Here is a 23,279-nt window from a genome sequence, read left to right as displayed (position 1 = left end):
TGGGCACTTCTACTCTGTCCTGTAGGGTCACTATGAGTCGGAATCGACTTGATGGCAACAGGTTTGGTTTGGTTTTTTGGTGATAATAAAAGGCAATAATAATGCAAACTAAAAAAAAAAAAAAGTATTTGACGTGTCAGAACTGACTTATGAATGAGTTGTTGGAATGGAACCCTGTTGTAAGTCAGGGACTACCTGTACTTATTGGGATTCTGCTCTCCTTCCTCTAGCTTCCCATGGCACTGTTTTCCCACCTCTGATTCAGTACTCACCACTGCTCACTTCCCATCTTGGTTACTTATATGTTAGTCTTGTCTTCTCTATTAGATGGAAAACTTCTTAAGGGCAGGGCCCATGTCTGATCCCCCTTCCTGTCCCTTCTGCGTGCAGAACCTGCCCAGTAAATACTGAGTGAACGAACATCCTTCTTTTATTACCAGAGTAATCTTTCAAAAGGAATTTAACGTTTTCCAGTGATATGTTTTATCTAAATGTATATCTGTGAGAAGAATGAGGATAGCTTATAAAATATTCGTGTTTTTACCAGTGCTAACTTTAGAAGCTGTAAATATTTGTTAACAGAGAGCTGTGATAAGAAGATTTTCATCTGTGGAATATTAGGATGTGTTTTGTCAGTCTGAGTTTATTTGCTCATTCCCCTTCCTCTGTGTGGTGTCATTGTAGGTCTGGTTTGCATGGACTGTACTGAACATGGAATCCATCTTTGAAGAAGACTCCCAGCTCCGAAGAGTTGTCGAAGGGGAATTGGTTATAAACCCTGCTTTTACCCCTGACCAAGCTCTGAAGGTGCAAATAGCAGTTCTGCATTTGAGTGGTAGAAGGTGGCTTATACTTTGATGCTGATGGATTCATCTGTAGCTTTTGAACTGCTGTGATTTCTTTCCTTTTGTTTTGAATGTTTGGAAAGCCTAATAACCAAACCAGTACTTAAAACTGTACAGTTGCAATGTCTACTTCTTTACCAAGGTTCATTTAACAATGAGAGTCACAGCCTAGTAATTGAAGGGTGTGCACACTTCTTGTGTGAAGGTGATTGCCATCGTTTTAAAGCAAGTTTCAGCTTGTCTCATGTGCATCGTAATTTCCTGGAGAGTCTGTTAAAAGTCAGATCCTTGGACCATCTTCTGAGACTCTGAGTCTGGAGTGAGACCCAGGAATTTATTTTTAAAAGCTCCCCAGCTGACTTTTAGTCTTATGAAAGTGTGAGGAAAACTGGAATAAGGCTTTAGATCTAAAGACCTTCTATTTTAGGGTCCCATGGTATTTTTTTTTTTTATGGTATAGACTTTGCTTTTGGGTTTGAGAGCCTGCCAAGGAATTTATCATTCTCAAAAGGTCTTTGAAAGTCTAAATTTTCAAAAGATTGATAAAGTTTGACAGTAAAATTTACTTTTCTTTTTTTTTCCCTGTCATTCTACTGCCTTGCACTATAGCATTTTAAATGCGAAAGAATTTCAAGACTGGAAATGAAGTTTGACTGGGTGGCTCCTAGAACCCATTCCAATTCTGGGGATTGTGAAATATTTTGACAGAAAAAAAGCTGTCACATTTCTTGCTACCAGGGAAGTGTTAGGTAGTGGGTTGAAGTTTTATGTGACTTTTTTTGTCTTTACAAAACGTTCAAGCATTTCATTTGGATCACTTAGCACAGACTGTGTTTGCCATTGTGTTCATGTCATGGTTGCTCAAAGCCCTCTTCTTTTGTAGAAAGCCCAGGCCCAGCTGAAGCTTGCCATCATCCCGTCCCTCCAGAGGCTGCTGATTTATCGTTGGGCCCACCAGGCTCTGGTCACGCCTTCTGATCACCCTCTTCTGCCACTCATTTGGCAGAAGTTCTTCCTCCTGTATCTTCACCGCCCAGGACCTCAATATGGGTATGGTGCCCAGTATTATAAATTTCTGTGACTCCATTCCTGCCTTTGCACTGTTGAGTTTCTTGTGCAGTGTGAGTTAGAATCACTGTTTGGTGACAGGGTGTTAGGAGTCTCACCTCTCCTCTGTTTAACTCCTTTTTGGAGTGTGAGGTCTCTCTGTCAGCTCCCTCCTTACTCTCCACCTTAACTGGCATGGAGAAGGTAACACCCTGGAACTGATTAGACCCTCAGGTGGTCTGGGCAGGGTTTAGCACAGGACCTCAGGGAATGCAAAGGGAGAGAAAGTGCCCCAAACTGAGGCTGCTTGTGTAACCACAGAACTGTCATGGGCTCCTGGTGAGGGGACCTTGTGCTGAGTAGTGCTGGGATGAACCAAGACCAGACTGTGTCTGGCAGCCCATGGGCCATGCTTGAGGGTGTCCAGCATTTCCACTAGGTATGAAGGTCTTCAGCCAGCCAGAAACTAGCCGGCTGGTGCTCTCTAGCTCCCAGCTCAGTTCCTAGCTCAGCCTCGTTTCCTTAACCTACTCCTTTGAAACTATGAACGTTGATTCTTTGTCACTTCAATTTCCTACCAGATTGTAAGCTTTTCAAGAGTAGGGATCATCTTTAATCTATTCTTCATAATATCTTGATTTTTGTGTAGCTATTCTTTCTTTTTTTTTTTTAAACTGTTTCATGCCTATCATCTTGTTGGATCCTCTCACAGGAGCCTTGGAGATAGGAATAATAGGCATTAGTTTAATGCTGCATATACACAGCCACGGAGCCCTAGTGGTGTAGTGGTTAAGAGCGTGGCTGCTAACCAAAAGATTGGCAGTTCACCTTCACTGTGGAAACCCTATGGGAGTAGTACTACTCTGTGCTATAGGGTCGCTATAAGTCAGAATCGACTCAATGGCAATGGGTTTTTTTTTGGTTTATACACAGCCACTGGTTCTTGGGTGGTGGAAATGGTTTGCCCTTGGCTACTAACTGAAAGGTTGGTGGTTCAAACCCACTCAGTGGCACCGTGGAAGGAAGTCCTGGTGATCTGCTTCTGTAAAGATTACAGTCAAGAAAACTCTATGGAGCTCAGTTGTACTCTGTAATGCTTGAGGTCTCCATTAGTTGGAATCTACTTGAAGGCAATAGGCTGAGCTTTTTTGCCTTTTTTTTTTTGGTTACACACAGCCACAGTAAAGTGACTGACTAATTTACTGCCATTTTGTGCCATATAGAAAGTGTATGATGTATCGAAAGGTTATAGATCTGTGTTTGTATTTTTTAAGGTTACCCATTGATGGTTGTATTGGAAGAAAGTTTTTTCAAAGCCCTGCTCATATGAATTTGTTGAAAGACATGAAGAGGCGCCTGACCGAGGTGGCCGACTTCCACCATGCTGCGAGCAAAGCCCTGCGCGTTCCAGCAGAGGGCAGTGAAGGGCCATGTGAGAGCCAGGCGGGCACCCCTGGTTTCCTCACATCACCAGAGCTGCACACGGAACTTGTGAGGTGAGACATGGTTATTAACTTCTTTACGTTGTTGTTTTCAGCGCAGGTATTGTCCTGGAGCTGTATTTGTGTTACGATTTGCCAGATATTACTGTCTTAACCCTGTTAGATTGAGTATGGAAGATAGCTTTCATACAGGTTTGCATCTTGAAATATTTATGCACCTCATGAGAAGCGAATCAGTAATTTGGATGTACCTCTGTCAAATGGCTGGAGTCTGAGTGACAGGTCATAAATTAGAGGGCTGATATCCTCTTCTATTTCTTTATGTAAAACAGAAGGAAACCAAATGATTCATCATGGCAAGTAAACTCTTAAAACCTTCTAGGATAGTTCAGTAAAGGAAATAAATGACCAAGGCAGGTCCTTAAAAGAGGGCTCATGGACCCTCTAGAGGATTCATGGATCCCCTGGGGAGATGATGGGGTACTTAGGAATCTCCCAAAGCTGCTTATAAAATTAGGCATGATATTTGCATCCCCTAAAAGGTTAAGAACTCTGAGGTAAGTTTGGGTCCCTTTTACACTATCCCTAAATAAACCAAATATTAGTCTTTAAGTAAGATTTGATAAAAACGGTTATTAGTAATTAACACTGAATAAAAATGGTTCTTAATAATTAACCCTGAAGGCAACTGTCTTGGTGAGGAAGCCCAGGATTTTCATCCAGCACCGGCTTTAGGCTTGCCTGACTGCAAAGCCCTGAGGGCTGTCTCTTAGCCTCTAACATGGTTTCTCAGCCTCTAACATGATTTCTGCCTTTATCTGGCTTGGGTGAAGGGAAACATATTTAATCAGACTTAACCACTGGGAAGCCTTTTTCTTTGAGCATTTTTAATCAGCAAAGAAAACCTTTGATATTCCCTCCTGCCTCTTTTAAATCCTCCTTCCTTTGGTGTGTTCATAAAGTGACCATCTGTCCCACAGAATCAGAAGCTAAAAGAGAGCTACCCATTTTAGTCCCTTTAAGAGCCTCAAAGGGTTACCCGTGTGTGTCTCTGTCCCTACAGACTGCTTCAGAGGTGAAGGAGGTAATTTTCCACTTTATCGAACAAAGCAATGCCCTATCTCCTGGTCCCCCACACAGGAATGTGTGTATTGTAGATTACTTCTCTAGGACCTGTTGCTGCAAACAACTGCTTAAAATACCAGTGATCTTAGCTAAATGCAGTGTGTTCTTTGTAAAAACTAAACAAAATAAAAACAAAAGAAACTATTAAATGTTTAAAAAAGTTTTTGCTGGAAAATTGCTTTTTTTTAAACCTGGCTTTGTTCTATTCCTTCTTAATGGGAACAGGTTCACGCATGCCAGGAGTTTTGTTTGTGATTCCTTGAGCAGGATATTGACATTGAGCCTAAAGCCATCAGGTTCTTCCAGTGCATAAATTTAACATGGTTTTCATTATTTTCTCTGAAAGACAGAAAATGTGTTTATTTCACTGTTATTTTTAACTTTTGCAAGCACTAAGGCTCACTCTGTCTCAGGAAGGAAAAGCTCTCAATTCAGATCCTAGGTCTGTGTTAAAATCACCTTCTCTAGTTATTTTTTCTGTATGCTGTATTTAACCCTATTTTAATAATAGAGTTCTCAGAGTCCTGTCTTCATATCTTTTTGCTTTAACAATTATTGCATGGTATTTTAATTATTTGGGACACGTCTTTCTCCCTTGCTGGATTGTAATTCCCTGGGAATTGTGGTGGTTGTTGGAAACATTTTCTGTATTGTGTGCTTTTCTTTACTTTTATGCAGGGCAGCCAGAGTTCCCGGACATGTAAGAAACTTCATTTGCCTGCACATCTTTTAAAGTTTTATATAATTATGTTTTTGTCTTTCAGGCTTTTCAATGTATATATATTATGGCTAGAAGATGAGAATTTTCAAAAAGGAGATACTTATATCCCTTCCCTACCAAAGCATTATGATATTCACAGGCTAGCAAAAGTGATGCAGAATCAGCAGGTAAAATTACAGCTTTGTCTTCTTGAACATGTCTGACAAATTTGAATTGGTCACATTCATAATCTATTAGTGAAACCATTTATTGATATGGAAATGGGTGGTTATTCAGATGGTCATTGTTTCTGTGGGTTTTGTCAGTGGGTATATAGTATATAAGTCATTGTATTAAAGGGACATTCCCTTTTGAATCTGTGGCCCCACTATTGTCTCCCCTAAAGCATGGAGCTCATTCTGGGACTTTCTGCCACCTCACAAACAGAGCTTTCCTTTGCCTCTTTGTATTCTTTCTTACTTTAAATTGTCAGCAACTGAACATTTTTAAGCAATCACCTCTACTCCCGTGAAAAGTGTAGCGTAAGGATTTATGTAAGGACTCATACTTTATAAAGGAGCCCTAGTCATTCAGTGATTAAGCACTCATCTGCTAACCGAAAGCTTGTCTGTTCGAACCCACTAGCCGCTCTGTGGGAGAAAGATGTGGAAGTCTGCTTCAGTAAAGATTATAGCCTTGAAAACCGTATGGGGCAGTTCTGTTCTGTCCTGTCAGGCTGCTATGAGTTGGAATCAACTCGACAGCAGTGGGTTTCATACTTTATATAGGAGGATAATTACAAAGAGAAGATAAGGAGCTCACCTTTGTTTGGCTTCAGAGATGTCTAACTTACAGGTGTCACAGTTCCCGCTGCCACTCGGGCCATTTGATTCTGGTCTTTACATGGCCTGAGCTCCTCTTTCCTTAAAACCCCAAAATGTCTGTGATCTCTAAGGCCAAAATGTCTATGTTTTCTCTAAACTTCTGTAGTCACTTTCAGGGATGGGGGACTGGCACATACAGGATACCTCTCCTGTCTCAGTGCCTTTTACCCAGAGGCTTAACTCTATTGGTCCTTGACCCCAATATTGGAATGAGATTTAGGAACCTCTAAGACTTGAGAAGGAGCCCTGGTGGCACAGTGGTGCTCGGCTGCTAACCGAAAGGTGGTCAGTTTGAACTCACCAGCTGCTCCATGGGAGAAAGATGTGGCAGATTGTTTCCCAAAAGATTATAGCGTTGGAAACCCTATGGAGCAGTTCTGCTCTGTCCTATAGGGTCGTTGTGAATCGGAATCAGCTCCAATGGTGGTGTTTTTTTTTTTTTTTAAGACTAGAAAGACTTTAATTTGAACCCTTTGGATACTTAAGCCTACTTCACTTTTAGGTAATATTTCATCTCCAGTCTTTGACTTTCTGTTTTCTCTTTTTCCTTCTTTTCTTTCCTTCCCCCAAGAGTGTTTATTGAGTGTCTTCTAGGTGCCAGGTATTTGATACCAAGGATACAAAATGAAATCTGACAAAGCCCCTGCCTTCAAGGATCTTATTTTCAAATGGGGGACTAAATAAACAATTATTCCATCTTGTGATAGACTGTGGGAGTGGAATACACAGGGTGCTGTGGGAACATAGGGGAACAGCCCCTGGTTCAGACTGGGGCTAGAGTGGGGATCTTTGAGCAGAAGGACAAGTAGAAGTTGGTCAAATTGAAAGCAAGGGCACGGCAGTGGGAAGTGATGGGATGTTATGGTCAGGAAGAGCAGTACGTGCAAAGGACAGCAGGTGAGAGAGAGCATGGCATGTTCAGAAAAGTGCAGGTTGGGGCATAGCAGCTGTGGGGGCAGATGAAACCAGAGAAGTAAGTAGGGGTCCATTTACTGAGGGTCGTATATAACTTTCTAAAGAATTTGGGCTTTATTCTGAAGTCTTTTGTTTGGAGAGCCGTTGAAATAGTGGCAGTGACTGATTAAATGGATATTTTAAAAATGTATTGAGGAAGTGTCAGTAAGATTTTGTGATTGATTAGATAACACAAAACCAAAAAATCAAACCCATTGTTGTTGAGTTGATTCCATCTCATAGTGATACCATAGGACAGAGTAGAACTGTCCCATAGGGTTTCCAGGGAGTGGCTGGTAGATTCAAACTGCCAACCTTTTCATTAGCAGCCGGGCTGTTAAGCATTGCACCACCAGGACTTAAGGACTCCCAAATTTCAAGCTTGGGCAGCTAGAGATGCTGTTTACAGAGATAGGGACTTCTAGATGAAGAAGTGCCTAAAAGACTTCAAGGAGAGCTCTCTGTCAAGGAGTTGGGGGCAGGAGTGGGGAGGAGGACATATATAGGTCTAGAACTCAGGAATGAGGGCACCTAGGAGATGGGGCTTTAATAGTGGTAGAATATTTAGATTAAGAAGACGACTGAAGATGAAACCCTGGGAAAAACCATTTAAGGCACAGACTAATAAGGCTGAGAATATAGTGCCAGAGAAATAAGAAAAGTAAGAGGTCATGGTGTCCTGAAATCCTCTGAGTGCAGTTCCAGACTCATCTCTTTTTTATACCTCACGTCCCAGGCCTTATCCAAGGCTTTGCATGTAGTACGTACTTGGTCAGTGTTCCTAAAAATTGTACCGCACTTAAAAACAAAAAAACTAATAATAGCTTTCTTGGTTTCCTGAGATTTAGCTTGCTCACCCAGCATCCACAGATTTAATTGCTTTTTTTTTTCTTTACAGTTAGTCTTTGCTTGCCATTTGATGCACAACTCTTATTTTTGATCTGTAGTTTAAGCTCAGGGTTGTCCTCTCTTTGTGTGGTTTCTGAGACATCTCTGCTTACTTACCCATCATCAATTCTCAGTATTCGCTCTGATAGTTAGCCTCTGTCACCAGTTGTTTAGCACAGAGCAGAAGTGGTGACATAGGAACCACACTTTGAGGAGAAGCGTGTGCACAGCAGGATCCAGTACAGCACATTGAACAGTTTGGGGCATATAGGGTTCAGGCTTGTGATCAGGATTATACTTTGGAGTTCCTCATCTGAGTCTGGAATCCTTGTGCCATGGCTGGTTTGGAAATAATGATTTAGGACTTCATGGCAGTGTACTAATTGAGAGCCTGGGAATGTTTATAGGTTTAGAGGAACTCCTTTGGCTTTTAGAACAGTTAAAGTCAGAAAAAAGAAAATCATGGTCCACAAAACCATAGTCCATATTTGATCACCTGCTTATTGAAGTAGTTTTTAGTGTTCCGTGGTATTTGAAATTTTTTCTTTAAAGGTGGATCACCATTCTAATACATAGCCATCATCAAAAGGAAGTACATATAGTTCAGAATATGCTAGACACGGCCCTCTGGAGTGTAGACAGTAAACAGTACAACTTGTATTTTTTTTATTTAAATTTTTATTATGAAAACTCAATCATACAGAAAAGTAGAATAGTATAATGGACATACTCTCCCTTTCTCCCTTCTTTATCCCCCCATGTACTATGTGCTTAGTTTCATCTATATCTCATCCACTCCTCTGACCATCTCATTTTGGAGCTAATTACAGAGAGCATACCATTTCATACATAAAAATTTCAGTATGTATTTTTTAAAGATGCCCCAAAAAACCCCAAATCTGTTGCCGTCAAGTTGATTCCAACCCAAGATAAGTACTAAAAAAGACCAATAACATTTACATCTGAAAACTATTAATAGTTATTTCTTAATAACAAATATTTATCACTGGATAATTTGTGTACATCCGTTAAACCTGTTGCCATCGAGTTGATTCCGACTCAGAGCAACCTTATGGAACAGAGTAGAACTGCCACATAGGGTTTCCAAGGAGCAACTGGTGGATTCGAACTGCCAACCTTTTGATTAGCAGCTGAGCTCTTAACCACTGTACCACCAGGGCTCTGGATAATTTGTGTAGAAATTGTTAAATGGGAACCTAATATCTGTGTAAACTTGCATCGAAAACAATAAAATATTACTAAAAAAATCCCACAAAAACAAATATCTAGTCAGTGTTCAAATTTGCATTTGTCACATAAATGTCATAAAAGCTTTTATTTATTTTTACAGTTTGTTTCCATCAGGAACCACATTTTTTGATTGGTTGATATGTCTATTGAATCCCTAAGTCTTCCCCTCACCCCTTCCCTGCTTAAAATTTATTTGTTGAAGAAACTGGGTAGTTTGTCTATAGAGTTTCCCCATATTCTGGATTTTTGCTGATTACACCTTCAAGATGTAGTTTAGCATGTTTTTCTATTCTCTGTATTTCCTGTAACTTGGTATTTGGATCTAGAAGCTTGATCCAGTCCAGGTTCAATTATTTCCAGCATATTTATTTTTTATCTCACCCTTTTAAACATTTCTGTTTTTTACCTGTCTTAAAATGCACATAATTTCTTAGCTCAGTAGTGTATGTATGTAATTTATAAATGTACATATAGTGGGGCTCTTAAAATTATTTTTTCTGATTGTGGTGCACAATGAAAAAAGTTTTGAGACTGCTGCCAGGTGGCCATTTTAAATGCGATTTATTCTAATGTTGGAGAGATTGGCGTGAACCATGTCGTGCTGAAACTTGCTGATCACTTTGTAGTTAAACGTGAAGCTTTATAGGATTCATCTGTCAAAGTTAAAAGTACTGTGGTTCCATTCTAGGATCTGTGGATGGAGTATTTGAACATGGAGCGCATTCATCACGAGTTTCAGGAAGCTGTTGGTCTGTGGACCCAGACCAAGCTTGAGTCCCATTCCCCGCCCTGCAGTTTGTCAGTGCAGCTGGACTTCACCGATCCTTTGTTGGGTGAGTCATGTGAGCATCCGCCCCCTTGAGTGAGTAAATGATTGAATCAGAGCCTTCGAGGGTTAAGGTTTATACGATCTATCCTTCAGCGAGGATTGCTTTTTTAGGAATTCATTGTTAGCCTATCACATAGGTTAGGCTGAGAGAGAGAAAACTCCAAAACATAATGGCTTAAAGAAACAGGAATTTGTTTTTTCTCACATAAAGTAAGTCTGGAGGCAGGCAGTTCAGGGTAATAGGGTAGATTCATGACCCCTTCAAGCTTTAAGGACCCCTGCTCCTCCTATCTTGCTGTGCCACTATTATCACACGAGGCATCCACTTACCATCCAAGATGGCTGCCTAAGCTGAAGCCGACACGCTGCGGTCCAGTCAGCAGGCAAGGGAGTCTCCTCCTTTTAAGGACTCTTTTAAGAAGGCCCTCAAAGACTTTCTTATTACATCTCATTGTCCCAAACTGAGGCACATGGCTGTACCTAGCTGAAAAGAAAGTCGCCAAGTATGTTCATGGTTTATCTTTATTTTCTAATTTTATTTATCTTGTTGTTTTTCATGGTTAATTTTTTTCTGTCATGTTGAAAATTTATTCTAAAGTAGTTTTGAATTGTAACAAAAACTGACACAGAGTATGTATTTGTTATTGAGTACTGAATTGTCACCCATATACAGTTAAAAGTCTTATTTGGAGCACAACTTCTGATGTGCTAGCTACAAAGAATTGAGTAGTAACATCAATTCCTCTCTTATATACTTTTTTTTCTATAAGCTATTAGTTTTTTTTTTTTTTAATTAAGGTTTAGAGAACAAACTAGCTTCTCATTAAATAGTACACATACTGTTTTATGTCATTGGTTAACAATCCCACGATATGTCAGCGCTCTGCCTTCTTGACCTTGGGTTCCCAAGGTTAATTTTTTTCTTTTTTTTTTAGTAATTTTTATTGTGCTTTAAGTGAAAGTTTACAAATCAAGTCAGTCTCTCACATAAAAACTTATATACACCTTGCTACATACTCCCAATTACTCTCCCCCTAATGAGACAGCCCGCTCTCTCCCTCCACTCTCACTTTTCATGTCCATTTCTCCAGCTTCTAACCCCCTCTCCCAAGGTTAATTTTTTAAAGAGACATTTTAATTGACTTATGAACTATGTGTAAAATGCATATTTTGGATTTCCAGTTTTAAAATTCATAAGTCTATCTTTTTTCTTTTATAAACTTGTATTCGCTGTACCTGGAACTCTTACCATACAAATGGATCACATTCCCAGAGTTTCTAAATTGGTTGTTTCTCACAGTGCATTTTTCTAGAGAAGCAGTGTTACAAACTATCCCTTAGTTTTGTATACTAGGCTATAAAAGTCCATTTAGCCTGCAAAGCTGCTGATGTACTTTTGAACAAAAAAATAATAGAAAATAATATTCAGGATAATCTTTTAATATTAATTACTGAATATATTTAAAAAATGCAGAACACATCATGAAACTGTAAATACATAATTGTTGACCAAATATTGAATTATGTAGTGCAATAGAGCACTAAAGAGATTCAGGGAAAGGTAAAAATACCTTCTTGTTCTACCTCTGCCACTAGCCAGTGAGATAGCTATGTGATCAGAGGAAAATAAGAACCTTTCTGGGCTTCAGTTCAGTCATCCGTAAAATAAAGGTGCAGCAGTCTGCTCTCAGATGTCTCCCTCCAACACCTCTCTTTTCTCTTTTTTTCCTTGAAATAATTTTTTTTTTTCTCATTATGAAAGCTGTATGTGCTCATTGAAAAAAAAATTAACAATATAGGAAAGTATAAAGAGGGAAATAAAAGTTGCCCACAAACCACATAGATTCTCATTTTCTATTTCTGAAAGTTTGTTAAATGAGAAGAAGAAATGTGTTGATAGATCTCGAAACTGTTGAATGCTCCTCTGCCCATGTCTTCTCTCTGCGGTGCTTTCACGTTGCCCTAACACTGCCCTAGTAGGGTAATTATTTTCTCCGGAGTTAGGCTAGTGATTTATTAAGCCCTCAGCTTATTCTGGGCATTGTCCCAGCACTTTATAGGCATTAACTGAGTTCTCACAGTCACCCTATGAAAGTTATTCCATTAGATAATGGGAATAATGAGGAGTAGAGAAGGAGTTGAGATGTAAGGTAGCTAGTTAACTCAACCAAGTCGCACAACTGGTAGGTGGCAGAGCTGTCTGCCTCTGGAGACCCTGCTTTTAACCAGGTTATTATCCTTCCTACTCTTTGTTTTTGGTGATAACACAGGTTGCAATTCTAAACGAAATTAAGACCTATATTTTTGAATAATAAGTTTCAAATTTTTTCAGATGATAGCAGGCTAGGTAATGATTACCTGAAACAACTGAACTTGTGGTTGTGGTCGTAGGGAAAATTTAACCAGTACTTCACAAGTATTGCACACTTGTGACCCAGGTTCTTTTTGTTGAATTAAATTTGCTTTGTTGGGCTTCATAATTTTAGGGTCAGTTGTGGTCCAGAGTGGTGATTACAGGCAAATATGCTCTGAATCTAAATTTCTATCTTTTATTTTGTATTTAAAACATTATTCTTGATTTTTATATTGGGCTTGATAAAGAGACCTCAGTTTTCCTTCAGTGTTGTGGCCTGCATGCTGCTTGAAAGAAGCATTAACATACACAGTAGTCACGAGTCTCATCCCAGGGAGGACTCTTCAGCCTTGTTGCATCTTGTGCGAAGTATGGTACTGCTAGTGGAAAAACACCAGCTGTGAGGCTCAGTGCTGTGCTTGACCTGTTTGGAATGTTTAGTTCCATCTGTTTGGGGTGTAAACAATGCAGGTCTTCTTATGCCAAGTAAAGTCATGACTCTTAAATTTTCTCTAATTTTTCTCAACAAGAATAGGAAATTGAATGCTACCTCTGGAATGAAATTGGAAATTCAAAGGAGTCCCTTAAGTGCTTGTTGACCTGCTGACTTGGAATGCCCTTGACCTCTCCCTCTGCTATCCCACTATTGAAAAGAATTGGAGATATAGCTGCAGTTTTCTTCAGTTTCCACCTGATGGGTGATATGTGTGTAGTGTGGTGAGGAGAGGGAGGGAAAATAGGAATTTATTGGACATCTACTGTGTGTTCAGCTCTGTACAAGGTATAGAGATATATAACATTTTAATTGGGTTGACCAGTATGAGCCCTTGTGCAAATCTAGTGCAAAGTTCTGTGGTCTGCATCTGTGTTGCTATGATGCTCTATGTCTTATTTGAACTCCATAAGTCATTTGTTGAGTGAATGAATTACTGTATGATTGTGTAAGTTCAAGTGCTGTAGGAGTTTATACCCGTGTTTTCATTCATTTTAACTGTACTACTCCCAGTCCTCCTGTGTTTTATTTTTCACTCAGCTTTGTTCCATAATGCCCATTCCTTTCATTCCTGTGAAGTATGTCTGAATAACTGTATTAATCTCTTAACTGGGCTACCTACCTTCCCTCAGACCTCTTTCTCCCAATCCATCATCCAGATGATAGCCGCCATCTTTTTCAAGCTTGCTTAGAGCTCACTGCATCTCCTTTACACCAATATCGATGCTAAACTTCTTAGCATGTCATGCAAAGCAATCTAGTGTAGTAATTCAAGATCATGAGCTTTAGCTCTTTAACCATCATTCAACTGTAAACGTTTTGAGAGTAGGGATCTGTTTAATTATACCACGTGTTACCATGCTCCTAGCTCCCAATGGGAAATTATTTAGCTTTGTGGGTATGCCCTAAAAACTTCTAAGTAATGGAAGATAATGATTTTGTTTGTTTAGGCCTCTTGTAGTTTAAGTAACTATTCTGTAGCTCTCCAGCGTTCTTTATGAAAGCAACAGGCCAGGGCTTTGTACCCATTAGAACATTAATACCCATTAGTGCCCATTACTCAATAAGTATGACTTGTCTTTTCTTTCAGCTAAAGAAAGGGTTTTAGGTAACTTGCGAAAACATGAGCTTCCCCATCCTTCCCTTGCTCTGCACCCAATGAGACCTCCCGTCCCGGTGATTTCCTCAGCTGCGCTACTGAGTCAGAAGGATGCCACCCAGCTCGTGCGTACGGACCTGAACCTGCTGCAACAGCAGGCCAGGTAAGACCAGGAGGCCTCAAAGATCATGCCTTCATGCTTGTTGCTTTGACAGCTTCGATGATTTAGTACCTAGAATGGCTTCCTCATTAGGATAATTTGACCACACTGGCCCAGACACTTGTTTAACCGAGTTGTGACAAGTGTTTTACTTTCACATAGAAATAATGTGGTGTTCTTATGGACTATAAGTTTTACGTGTTTCCTGGGGTGACATTTCTGTGTGTCATCAGTGCCAACTAATTTTTTCTCGTGCTTCCCCTGACGAAACCTGCTGATGGAAAGATGATGTTAAAAGCATACAAAATGAGATTTACTGTTTTTGGTCACAGCTTTGCTCTCCAAAGCCATATTCTCTTTTCTTTTTAATTTCTAAACTATATTTTATATAACCTAATATATCCAAGGAAACCCTGGTGGCGTAGTGGTTAAGTGCTACAGCTGCTAACCAAGAGGTTGGCAGTTCAGATCTGCCAGGCGCTCCTTGGAAACTCTATGGGGCAGTTCTACTCTGTCCTATAGGGTCGCTGTACTATAAGTCGGAATTGACTTGATGGCAGTGGGTTTGGGTTTTTTTTTGGGTTTAATATACCCAAAAAGTTACTTCAACGTATGATTTAAAAAAAATTAATAATGAGATATCTTTTTAAAGCCATATTCTTTTAAAAATTGACATACACACTTGAACAAAGTGTTTTAAGATCACATCAGCTGTTGAAGGTTTTGATTCTAACTTACGATATTGTGAGGAGGAGAGTATGTGGAGCCTGCGTTATTAACAGTAAATGAGTGAGGCTTTATCTTGCAAATCCCATGTATATCAGTCTCTTATTGGCCTTTTCTTTCTTGGCTGTTTTTGGTTCAGGCATTTATTGTGTGTGTGTGTTGTGTATACACACGAGCACATGAACGTAATAAATACAATTAGAATAGTATTGACACCATGTACAGAATTAGCTTTCTTCATCCTTGACATACCAGTTTGTACTGCTAATACCTAAGAAGTCACTGGCACTTACAAGCAAGGCACCCCTTTAGGGTGTTTAAATTTGGATGAATGATCATTTCTTCTATATTTAAGGGTCCATTTAAAAAATATCATTGATATAACTCAGATTTTTAATGGATCATCATCTGTGGCTCAAAAGTTGTGCCACGTTTCTATGAGACTTTTTCTTCCTTTCTTAGCCTGACTGACGGGGAGGATTTGAGTGAGTCTTAGGACACACATCTTTGGTCCTTTGTTGCTTTGGGATCCTCGTGTCTTGCTGTACTATAATACAGGTAGAGGATAACTAGGTAACTGGAAGCCTTTATCACTTATCATATAACCTGTCCCAAGTCTTTTACTTCCTGATGATGTTTTTCAGAGCTGCAGCTCTTCGAGAATCTCAGCAGGTTGCCCTGGATAGTGAGCTGTTGGACACAATGCCCAAGCAGTATGTTAATCGAGAAGAACAGATCACACTACATGTGGAGTGTAGAGGCAGTAGTGGTAAGAAGTGCCAAGGAGCAGCAGTTATAACAGTTCAAGTAAGCTTGTGTAAATTTCTTCATGTTGTTATTGTTGTTGTGTGCAGTCAAGTCAGCTTTGAGTCATAGCAACCCCATGTGACAGAGTAGAACTGCCTTATAGGGTTTTCTAGGCTATAATCTTTATGGGAGCAGTTCTCTAATATTGGCATATCATTGAGAAAGATTGAGAAAACTATAGAACATGATCCATGTCTCAAAATATTTGATATTTTTTTAGGAGAATGAAGACACAGAGAATCATGTGTTTCCATAAGGGCCAGATAAGCCCTACAGACAGGTAGTCAAATACGAATACAAAGAAAAGCAGAATCATTGAGAAGATTCTTAGAGACACTTAAACTGATCCTTCCAAGAGTTGGGTGATGGTAGTTTGGATTCAGTTAGAAGGAATGTGGGGATGGAGTCGTCATGATGTCATCTAGGGGTTAGTGAGTAGACCAGTCTATTTAAAATTGTTTTCAGGAATGCTGTTGCAAAGGTTGGTGTGGACGATTACATGGGATGATTACAGTGGGGAGCTGCTGAAGATGAACATGTGAAGGACATGTGGAATGCAGAATCAGTTGGGTATAGCTTGCCAAGAGACAAAAGGAGGGATGTGCAACAATATACTTAAAAATTCATCCGCTTCTCAGAGAGACCTTCTTGAGCTGGAAATATAGGCAAGAGTAGGAAGCGCGGTCTCGTGAGGACTTCAGGATGGAAGCCTAGCTTTAGCTAACACTTCATAGCACTTACTATATGCCAGGCACTGTCTAAACACTTCTATAAGTTATTTTATTGTCACAACAGCCTTATGAGGTGGGTGTTATCATTGTCTTCATTTTCCAGATGAGGAAATAAATAGAAGCATGGAGAGGTTAAGTTATAAACCTAAGGTAACGTGGCCAGTGAGTAGCGGATCCAGGTGAAGCCCAGGCAGGCTGGCCCCAGAGCTTGTGCTCCTTTATCACAGCACTTTCCTCTTTCTCCAGTGAGCTCAGTGTTCCCTGAGTAGGGAAGGAACTGCTTGGAGATGAGCACTATCTGTTGTCTGACTACGCTCACAGAAAGGGCTCTTCTTTTTTGTTCTCTTTTTGAAATTGTTGTTGTTGTTAGGTGCTGTCGAGTCAATTCCGACTCATAGCAACCTTGTAGGACAGAGTAGAACTGCCCCATAGGGTTTCTAAGGAGCACCTGGTGGATTTGAACTGCAGACCATTTGGTTAGCAGCCGAGCTCTGAACCACTACACTGCCAGGGCTCCATTTTTGAAATTGAGGGGACTTTATTTTACTGACTCCTGCTTGTCTTTCAAGTGTTTGCCTTACTTTTTTGCTAATTCACATTTTAACTGTTCTAATGCGATGGCACTAGTTTTTTTTTTTTTTTTTTTTAACGCATTCATCAGTCTTCTCGGGAGACTGTTTTCTCTAAATTTCTTCTCTGAAATAATCTTTTATACTTCTTATCTTTTTAATTAACTTCAACATTTATCTCTGATTTTTCCAACATAGTTCTATGTATCTAAAGTTGTATGTATTTTCCACTTAAGGAGTTGACCTGGAAGTCAAGATGAATCCATCTTATTTTCCTGCATTTTACTGGAAACATGCAGACTCTTAAACATTGAGAAAATATCTTTGGCAAGGTGCTTTATGAAGTTTATTTCCTTATTGGTATTTCTTCCCCCACTTACTAATGCTTTAGTAAGATCAGGGTAGAGGTTTTTTAAGAAAGACCGCTTGCTAAAGTAATAAAGCTAGAAGAATATTTTGCCAACTTAAGGTGAAGTTCAAGTTGGTGGCAAAAAAGCTGAAAATGTATCCAGTCATAATAGAGAAGGAATGTCTTATAAAGTAATAAAGCTGGAAAAATAGTTTGCCAGCTTAAGATTGAGTTCAAGTTGGTGGCAAAAAAAAAGCTGAAAATGTATCTGGTCCTAATAAAAAAGGAATGTCTTATTACCAATCTGTGTTTTTACAAACAACAGTATTTTTCCATATTTTGAAACTACGTATCTTTGCCAGGTTGTTAACTCTATGTAAAGAAGGGAATTCTCCTAAGATGCATTTTTATAAGTGACTGGTGAGATACATACAAAGAAATGTTTTTCCAATTCTGGCTGCTAGCTTGCTCTGTGAAGAGTTGTAAATATTTGCCACCCTAGTCAAAGAACAGGTCTTCTGTTAACTCTCAGGACCTGGCAGTGGAAAATACCACCACGCAGACCAGGGTACTTTAGCTACAAGCCTGCCAGTGACTTGTCTCTTCTCTTTTTCAGGAAGAGGAATCCTAAGTATTTGAACTGTTGAATTGAAATTTGTCCTATAATTTTTTGCTTTATTAATTTTGAAATAAAAAGGTCTAGTTTTCCTAAAATACCTTCAAACTCACTTTAATTGGAGGGAGAGTGAAAAGATGTTTTAAGATAAGGACTGTGGTGAATATGGCTTAGATTTTGTTGTTACGGGCAAGCAAAATATTTGTGCTTTCTTTTCTCAGAAGAAAAATTGGTAGATGCTAATATTGCTTGAAGAAAGAAGAGAAATAAAAACATAAGAAGGAACAGAGGAAGAAAAAGGAGAAGCTTTTTTATAGAAGCCTAAAGAATTTGAATACTAGCTGTGTTTTGTGGCTTTAACTGCTACTGATTAGAAATATCCAAGTTTTCTTAAAACAGTTTTTAATTTTCTGCTGGCCTCACTTGTCTGCCCAGTGCCCTGGCTTCTACTTCTGCTTGGGAAGATCCTGCAGCTTGAGAACCCCTGCCGATGGCTCCTAGAAGCATCAGTGTCAACAGCAGTATCCACTACAGCCATTATTCTGCCTGATTATGCAGATGTGCCAGGGGAATTAAAAATGTAAAGACAGTGAGCAGCTCCTGTAGTCTGTGACTTAAGTAGAATTTCCCTGGAAGGCTACATGTTCTATGCTGTCAGGTCAGTTCTGATTATAGCAACCCTATGTGACAGAGTAGAAGTGCCCCATGGGATTTCCTAGCTGTAATCTTTATGGAGCAGATTGCCAGGTCTTTTCTCCTGTGGAGCTGCTGGTGGGTTCAAACCATCAACTTTTCAGTTAGCACACAAGTATTTAACCATTGTGCCACCAGGCCTCCTTTAGTGCTGTGCTGGGCAGTAATTGCTGTTTGATCCTTCTAGGAATTGAATATGAAGTTAGTTTTTGGCTATTCAATAGCTTAGAGCAAGGTAAAGGGAAGTTGAAACTAGCTGCTGTGAAGTTTGGGCATTATCTATGCAAGTCAGTCAGTTTTACTCAGATTTTTGGCCAAAGATTGTACTTGAATCTGAAGCCATCATAAATAGATGACTTTGGTTTTGGATACCTTTAGTTTTGGGAAGAAAGATGTTTGTCAGGGGGGTAAAGAGGGTGGTTTCTGAGTGTTTGTGGCTTATCATGAAACTGTTACTGGGGAAATACCACAGAGAATGTCCTGCAAAAGGTGAGTTGTGGTATACTTACACATAAAATGGTCGCCTCTCTGTGTACACGTGTCCAGTGACCACCTCAGGGCCATATCTAGTAGTTTTGATCCTGCTTATTAGTATCTTTTTATCATTTAGCGATGCTGAACTTCCTGAGATCTCGTCTAGTCCCCATGCATCTCTAACCATTTCTCAGTTTCCTTCCAGGGTTTCTCTTCCTCTACTCAGTGCGTGGTGGTAACTCTTGACTCCCTTCTTCATTGTGACATAGTCAGCTTTCACCTACCATCTGTGCTGGAGCTCTTCACCTGGGGTCTGTGAATGGTATTCATGGGGTCAGTGAAGCCCCTGAAAGTGTATGTAAAACTTTTTTTCTGGAAAATTCATAGCTTCATTCTACTAAGATGTTCTATAATAAACTCCATAGGTCTCCCACTAATTTCTTCTTTATCCTCCACACCTGTTCCTTCTGCAGTTCTCATCTATCCCATCTCCCAAACTGGAGACCTGGGCATCAGTGTCATCTTTTCCACATACCCCGCCCCACCTCCATACTTCTTGTCTCATGGCTTTCCAGGTCATCTTGGTTCTGCCTTTGAAATGGCTTTAAATTCATTCCTTTCTCTTTGTTTCCATTGTTATTGTCTCACAGTAGGCCATATCACTTCGTCTCTGAACTACCCCTAAAACCAAAATTCTCTCCCCAGTATCTAAAAGGAATATGACTTTTTAGGGTCCTTCATAATCTGTTATTGATCTTTTTCTAGCATCATTCTTTACCCCCACTCACACTCCCCAAATGTTCTATTTTCTATACACTTCAGACTTTTTTCTTTCTCCAAACACAGTTTGTACAGTCTTACCTTCAGCTGTATATGTATACTGTTTCTTGTTCACCCCTCACCCATTTCTGAGCTCAGTTCATCCTTCAATGCTTGGTTAAGAGTGATACCTCTTCTTGAGGTCTCTCCTCACTCCACCAGTCAGGTTGAGATATTCCCTTGTGTATAAGTGCTGTTGTAGTCACTTGCTGTTTTTTTCCTGCCAGACTGTGAGCTCCTTGGGAATACTGCTGCCATCCTTATTTATCTGTATACTTGTATATCCAGATACTTCCTGACATATAGTAAACCAAAACCAAACCCACTGCCGTTGAGTCGATTCCGACTCGTAGCAACCCTAGAGGACAGAGTAGAACTGCCCCATAGAGTTTCCAAGGAGTGCCTGGTGGATTCGAACGGCTGACCTTTTGGTTAGCAGCTGTAGCACTTAACCACTACACCATCAGAGTTTCCCCTGACATATAATAGGTGCCCTTTAATAATTGAATGAACGCCAGTAGCATACCACTCATTGGTTGTGCTACAACTCATTTTCTGTTGTGATTACATCTATCGATGTTACTAGTTTTTGAGTTATATGAGGTCAGGGACCTTACCTTATTCCTGTTTATGTCATCAGTCCCTCACAGTACCATATAATAGATGTGTTTGAAGGAATGGACAACTATAGATTTATACTCTTGAGAGGTAAGCTGCCTGATTTTAACTATTTTCAGGAACTTTGTGAGAGACATGGAAATTGTAACTTTTTTCCTACTAGAAATCATTAGTCATTGTTTGTGCTTTAAAAAAAAAAAAAATCATTACTGTCGAGTTGATTCTGACTCATAGCGACCCTGTACGACAGCGTAGAACTGGCCCATAGGGCTTCCAGGGAGCAGGTTGTAGATGTGAACTGCTGACCTTTTGGTTAACAGCTGTATCTCTTAACCAGTGTGACACCAGGGCTCCTCTTTGTGCTTACCCTTTTCTACTTTAAACAGCTTAATGATTTCCAAAGAAAATCTCAACTTAAATACTCCACAGTGCTCAACTATCCATTTTACTCTAATACTGCTGTCTTCCAGGCATTTAATCTTAGTAAGGATGGTGGTACTGCATACACCATTTCACTTTATCATTACAGAGTAAGGGTGAAGAAACTGAGGTTCAGAAAGGCTGGGAAACTTGCCAAGGTCACACAGCTAGTAAGTGGTTCAGTCAGACTTTGAACCTGTGTCCATCTAAATTCAAGACCTAGGCTTTTCCCATTCAACATTGCCTGCCATTTTGCTTTAGCTACTTCAGCTCCAGTATCTGAAGATTAGCAGCATGGTTCTAAGTCAGCTGATCACAATGATCAGGTTTCCCTTAAAGTAACATGTATACCATTTTCTCTCTGAGTTTGTGCACTAGGATTACCCTTTTATCCAGGGATTAGAGAATCCATGCTCTTGGTTGAGCACTGTGGGTTAGAACACTAATTTAAAAAAAATCAACTTCATGGGAAGTGATTTTATACTTTAAACACAATTTTTAATGGCACAGTTGTAGTTTTCAGATTGTATGATGAAAGTATTTTATTGCCTAATAGAATTTTTCTGGAAAGGGAAGTCCTGGAAATTTCCAGTTATCTGCAAATGTTTGAACTATGTGTAGCTTGTTTGGGGCATACAAAAGCCAAATATATTTTATGGGAAGTGAGACGTGGTTCTTCTGTCGTTTCCCTTCCTAAAATAAGTTTCTAATGATTCAGTGATATTCCCTGAGGAAATAGAGTGATTTATAATAGGGTCCCTTTTGTTGTACTTCGGTATTATGGGGCACGTTTGCTGGACCCAGGATTGATTTATTACCATGTGAAAAATTTGTTCGTTCCTGGGAATGAAAGATGGAAAAGGCCCACTGAGGTCCTCACATTATTGTATGAAATTGCTGAGGGACGTGGTTTGTCTGACTTTTAAATTTCTTTGCCTACTTTAAATGACTTAAGTGGAAGGGCTTCCACCATGCTGCTTTGCTCTATTGTCCACAACTTCTTGTAATCGTGAGCTGGTAGTCATTCAACCTCTCACTTCTGTTCTAACAAGAAAAGAAAGCTTTCAGCAGTGGGTGGGAACAATGAGCAAAAATATGTAGACTAGAAAATAATGACAAATTTAGGCTATTTTTTGTGAGTGTCTAAACTCTGCTAAACTAGTTCGTTTTATTTTGTTCCTCAGCGTTAGTCATTTCTACAACGTATGGTGGCAATTTTAAAGTTCAGGCTATGTGGTGATTTTAGTCTTGTCTCTGTATTTCTCAGTTAAGTGAACTTTTTTCTTGTCTCTCTCATCCTTTGTCTCTCTGCTTTCCTGGGTTCTCACTGTTTTCCTTCCACCTCTCAGGTTCTCTTTTCCTCTGTTAGGCTGGTTTCTCTTCAGGCTGGTCAAGGGCACTCTGATGCCGACAGACCCAGTCCAACTGAAGTTGATGACATATTAGGCAAAGAGCTGACTGTACATACTCCTAATCACATTCTAGGCGATTAAACATTGGTCTGTTACTTGAAAGATTTGAAATTTAAATAGTTGCATCGACTTACTGTGTGTTTTAATGCAAGTAATTTAACTTTTAATATTTTATTTCTCCAAGAGTAAGAATTAATTACTGTTAACATTATATATTTTTAGATACTCCTTTTCATGCCTTTTAATGTCACACTGACAGCTTCTTTTTTCTTTAAAACGAGATTTTGTTAAGATTTTTAACACAACATTGGTGATTTTTCTAGAAGTAAGGTTATCATCATGATCATAGAAAATAGGTGCTAAGCGTACAGTCCGGGTTGTGCTGTGCTGCGCTGGCTTCTGGGTAAAGCATAGCAAACTGACCGTGCCCTTCAGGAGCTTTGATGTGGCGTTTGCGATCATAACCCCAACAAGGACGTGGGGGCCTTGATTAAATGCCTGTGTGAATTCAGCATGTGCATTATTTACAGGGCTCTGTAGTTGTTGCAGTGGGGGCTGAAGAGTGGCCCTGGGCAAGTGCGTAAAAGGCAAATGTGGATCGTGCTGCTCACCCATGTAGCTGTGAAAGACCCTTCAGGAAGAGCGTAGGATTTCAAATTTCCGCTTCTAGTCTCGTCAGCATTCTTTGCCATGTCCTAAGCCTGGTCTTAAAAACCTCCCCAAGACAGCCCTCCCACCCTCAGTTGAGTTGCACTGCGTGCTTCAGCACCAGTCCCTGCGTCCACCTGGGGGGCTCCTCCTGCTCCCCACTGCCCGCGCACCCCCACACCTGTCACTTTGCTTCTGTCTTTGTGTTACGTCCTGGGCCTGGGCATCCTCTCTGCCCCTGCATCTATCTGCCTCCAAAAAGGACACATTGATCAAGCCTAGTACCAATTAAAAATAAAAATTGAGGGAGAAGCAGGGCTCAACATA

General features: G+C 39.9%; 1 protein-coding gene across 3 annotated transcripts in view; it reads left to right on the top strand.

Moving 5' to 3' along the window:
- Nucleotides 1-23,279, top strand: part of EPG5 (ectopic P-granules 5 autophagy tethering factor) — a 112,574-nt gene that overhangs the window by 52,366 nt on the left and 36,929 nt on the right. For all 3 annotated transcript variants that reach the window (XM_049900030.1, XM_049900029.1, XM_049900031.1), the window contains 7 exons: nt 685-807; nt 1,729-1,895; nt 3,167-3,388; nt 5,224-5,347; nt 9,825-9,969; nt 13,902-14,073; nt 15,441-15,603. In XM_049900030.1, the coding sequence (XP_049755987.1) occupies nt 685-807; nt 1,729-1,895; nt 3,167-3,388; nt 5,224-5,347; nt 9,825-9,969; nt 13,902-14,073; nt 15,441-15,603 (1,116 nt within the window). The remainder of the gene's footprint in view (nt 1-684; nt 808-1,728; nt 1,896-3,166; nt 3,389-5,223; nt 5,348-9,824; nt 9,970-13,901; nt 14,074-15,440; nt 15,604-23,279) is intronic.

This window comes from Elephas maximus, chromosome 11 (genome assembly GCF_024166365.1).
Source record: "Elephas maximus indicus isolate mEleMax1 chromosome 11, mEleMax1 primary haplotype, whole genome shotgun sequence".
Classification (NCBI taxonomy): Eukaryota; Metazoa; Chordata; class Mammalia; order Proboscidea; family Elephantidae; genus Elephas; species Elephas maximus.
Note: the sequence above shows the minus strand (reverse complement) of the source record. Positions and strands in the feature narration are given on the sequence as shown.